Source organism: Cryptomeria japonica, chromosome 4 (genome assembly GCF_030272615.1).
Source record: "Cryptomeria japonica chromosome 4, Sugi_1.0, whole genome shotgun sequence".
Taxonomy (NCBI): Eukaryota; Viridiplantae; Streptophyta; class Pinopsida; order Cupressales; family Cupressaceae; genus Cryptomeria; species Cryptomeria japonica.
In genome coordinates, this window is record NC_081408.1 from 712692740 (window position 1) to 712696278 (window position 3539).

The following is a 3539-nucleotide window of genomic DNA, read 5'->3' on the forward strand; positions in this document are numbered from 1 at the left end:
CAGTTCAGATTTCTAAATTAATTTGAATTCATTAATATTTAGATTTTTATATATTAAAATTATTTTATTTACATTATAAATAATTATCACAAATAAATACAATTTTTATATTTGAAATTGCATCTTTTATTACATCATTCAAAATATATTTTACTGCAGTGTCTTCTATACAATTTTAGTATATAAACGCCCTGAGAAAAATTCTGTCCTGTTAGTTTTACTCTTGCCCAAAATTGACAATACAATATGTATGCGGACAACTTCAGTAGGAAGAATTCTAGTCTGAAAAATAAACTGCTTCTAAGGTTTCCCTACGATTTGTACCCACCGCACGCCACTAACATCTCTACTACTTCTCTCATACATGGCCGCTGCTTTGGCTTCCTCTTAGTGCAAATCAAACCCATATGTAAGACGCGCATCATTTGTTCCACGCAATTATTGTTCACTACGCGCTCATCCAGCACTTCCTTCTCCCCCCCGCCCATCCAGATTGTGTTGCGTATCCAACCCACGATGTCCACGCCCTCTCCATACTCCATCTCACCTGTAGCTTTCCTCCCGCTCACCAGCTCTAACATCACTACTCCAAAGCTATACACATCACTTTTCTCATCTATCCTTAACCTCTCCATATATTCTACTCAAAACAGTTTTCGCCATAGAAAAAACACACTTAATGAGTTAATTTCTTTAGGAAAACTAGATTTTTAGAATTTGAAGAAGAGAAACGAGTGCGTACCTGGGGCTATATATCCGTGAGACCCAACATAAATAGATACCGTATACTCATCGCCCAACCTATCAATCAATCTAGATACCCCAAAATCTGCAATTTTAACCTCAAAATTGCCGTCCAGTAAGATGTTGCTAGACTTCACATCCCTGTGTAATATTGGAGGAGAACAACCATGATGCAAATAACTAAGCCCACGAGCTGTGCCAAGAGCAATCTTATAACGTATCGGCCATCGCAGCGGTTTTTGTCGCTCGGGGCCACCGTGCAGGCAGTCAAACAAACTCCCGTTTGGCATGAACTCGTATACCAACAGCTTGAATTCGGACTCTTCACTTGAGATGCAGCAGAGAAGCTTTAAGATGTTATTGTGCCGGATGAGCCCCAATGTATCCACCTCCACCTCCCCAATTTTATTCTCTTCTTGCTCACCTTTTCTCTTGAAACTTCCCGTTGATCTGCTCGTTTTTCCGATCTTCTTAACGGCCACCGCCTGTCCGTTGGGGAGAATGACCTTGTAAACTTTTCCAGCAACTCCAGATCCGATCACGTTGGCCTCCTTCAAGTTGTGGAGGATGTATAACTCGTCCACCTCTGTCGAGTGGAATGAAGTTAATTTCCACGATGGTGTGCTGCTTCGCTTCCTGAAAAACAAGCAACGCAGACAAATAGAGCACAAGGTGGCAGTCAATATAAGAAATAGCGGTACCAGAATGGTAGCTAAAGTCTGAGGTGACAACTTGTGAGGATTGGAACACGCAGGGAGCATCAAATTCTGACCCCCGCATAGCTTCGGATTTCCCAGAAAGCTATCCTTGTGAACCGCAATGTCGAGAGCGTCAGGAATGCGTCCAGCCAAGTCATTGTTGGATAGATTGAAAACATCCAGATTCAGCTGTCCTAATTCAGGAGGAATTCCGCCAGAAAGCAAATTGTTTGACATATCAAGACTATTCATGATGTCGTTCAGAGCTGCAGGTATTTCTCCTGTAAGTCGATTGTGACCCAAATTGAGGCGACTGAGTTTCTTTAACAACGTTATTTCCTTGGGAATTTCTCCTGACAGAAAGTTATGGTCCAGCTGGAGACTATTCACCAAACTCAAACCCTCGAGCTCATGAGGATTGGGCCCTGACAACTGGTTGTTGCTGGCTTCAAATACTTCAAGTTTTGTCAGCTGTCCAAGTTGTTCAGGGATTCTTCCTTCCAACCGGTTATTGCTTATCTCCAACCGATTCAGATTCTTCGCTTCCCCTATTGCTGCTGAAATATCTCCTGTAAACATATTGTTGCTAAGAAAGAAATTATTAAGATTGGAAGAATTCCATAGTCCAGGAGGAATCTCGCCGCTGAGCTGGTTGTTCTCGATACGCAGATAGATTAGAGATTTGCAGTCTTGAAAGGACGAGGGGAGACTACCATTGAAATTGTTTGAAGAGGCAGCAAAGCTATAGAGCTCTCCTCCCCGACACAGATTCTTTGGCAGAGGACCTTCCAATTCGTTTTCCACCACATCAACGATTCTCAGGTTGGAGAATGTACCCAAACTCTGAGGTAACCATCCATTGAGCTTGTTGCTGAACAACGCAAAGTAACTCAAGTACCGTAGCTCGCCGAGCCCGGCAGGTATCTCTCCGGTAAGCCGATTGTTAGATAAACGAAGAGTATTCAAATCTGTGAGATCGGAGATTCTGTCGGGAATTGTGCCCTGAAGCTGATTTGTGCTCAGATCCAAAGTGGATAATCTCCTCAGTTGACCAATGCTGGCTGGAATTTGTCCAGACAAATTGTTGCCTCTGAGGAACAGGTCTCTCAAATTCAAGAGAGCCATTAAACTGCCAGGAATATCACCCGACAGACGATTCCCTGACAAATCCAACTCCTCCAGCTGCGTTAAATTACCCAAGAAACTCGGGATTCCGCCCACAAGACTGCAACTATATAGCCATAACTGCTGCAGGTGCTTCAAATTGCCAAGCTCTGTGGGCAGCACACCACGACTCAGAGGATTACCGGCAATCGTAAAGGTCTTGAGAGACACCAAATTACCGACAAAATCTGGGAATGCTCCACTCAAACTATTGTTGTCGAAGAAGAGAAACTCGAGCTTTGTTAGCATTCCGAAGGCTGGAGGAATGGAGCCAGTGAAAGCATTATATGCCAAGTTCAAACACTCAATTCAGAGATACGAGAGGGCAGAATTCCAGCGAACTGGTTGAAGGACAAATCGAGCATCCGCAAACGCATGCATTGCAAGAGGCCAATGGGGAAGGGACCGCTGAAAGCATTGTTTCGAAGAGACAAGGCAATGAGATTAGAAAGCGCGCATATAGCACAAGTGAGGTTGCCAGAAATGAAGGTTCCCTCGAGATCAACAGTGGTGACGGTGTTGAATGTATCGCAGGAGATTCCTGTCCAACCACATTGATTTTGGTGAGACTCATTCCAGTCGCTCAAAGCATTTTGGTTGTCCCTCAATTCTCCCTCTTTTATTTTAAGCAAAATTACGCCGTCTTGCGATAGGGAAGTGCAGTGAAGGAACAAATGTAAGGAGGTGAGAATGCGGCAAAAGAAAGTGAAAGCGGGGACGTGCGTTAATGGTGCCATGATAAGAAAGAGCTCTCCTTGCAGAAATTTCGGGAAAGCTGTTTCAGATTTATAAGGCATTGTCTTTCATTGTTCAGGTGGCCGGGTCATCTCCGTTTCATTCGCGTTTCTGTTCAGATTTCCATTCACCGTTTGATGTGCTGCACAAAATAGTAATTTTTGGTTTTGGGCACTGCTGTTAATCTGAGGTGATAAA

General features: G+C 43.5%; 1 protein-coding gene across 1 annotated transcript; it reads right to left on the reverse strand.

Moving 5' to 3' along the window:
• Positions 1-311: 311 nt before the first annotated feature.
• LOC131047438 (receptor-like protein kinase HSL1) lies at positions 312-2855 on the reverse strand. The gene is made up of 2 exons (XM_057981324.2): positions 790-2855; positions 312-627 (listed from the first exon to the last, which is right to left on the reverse strand). The coding sequence occupies exons 1-2, from the start codon at positions 2853-2855 to the stop codon at positions 312-314; spliced, it is 2382 nt and encodes a 793-aa protein (XP_057837307.2).
• Positions 2856-3539: the final 684 nt, after the last annotated feature.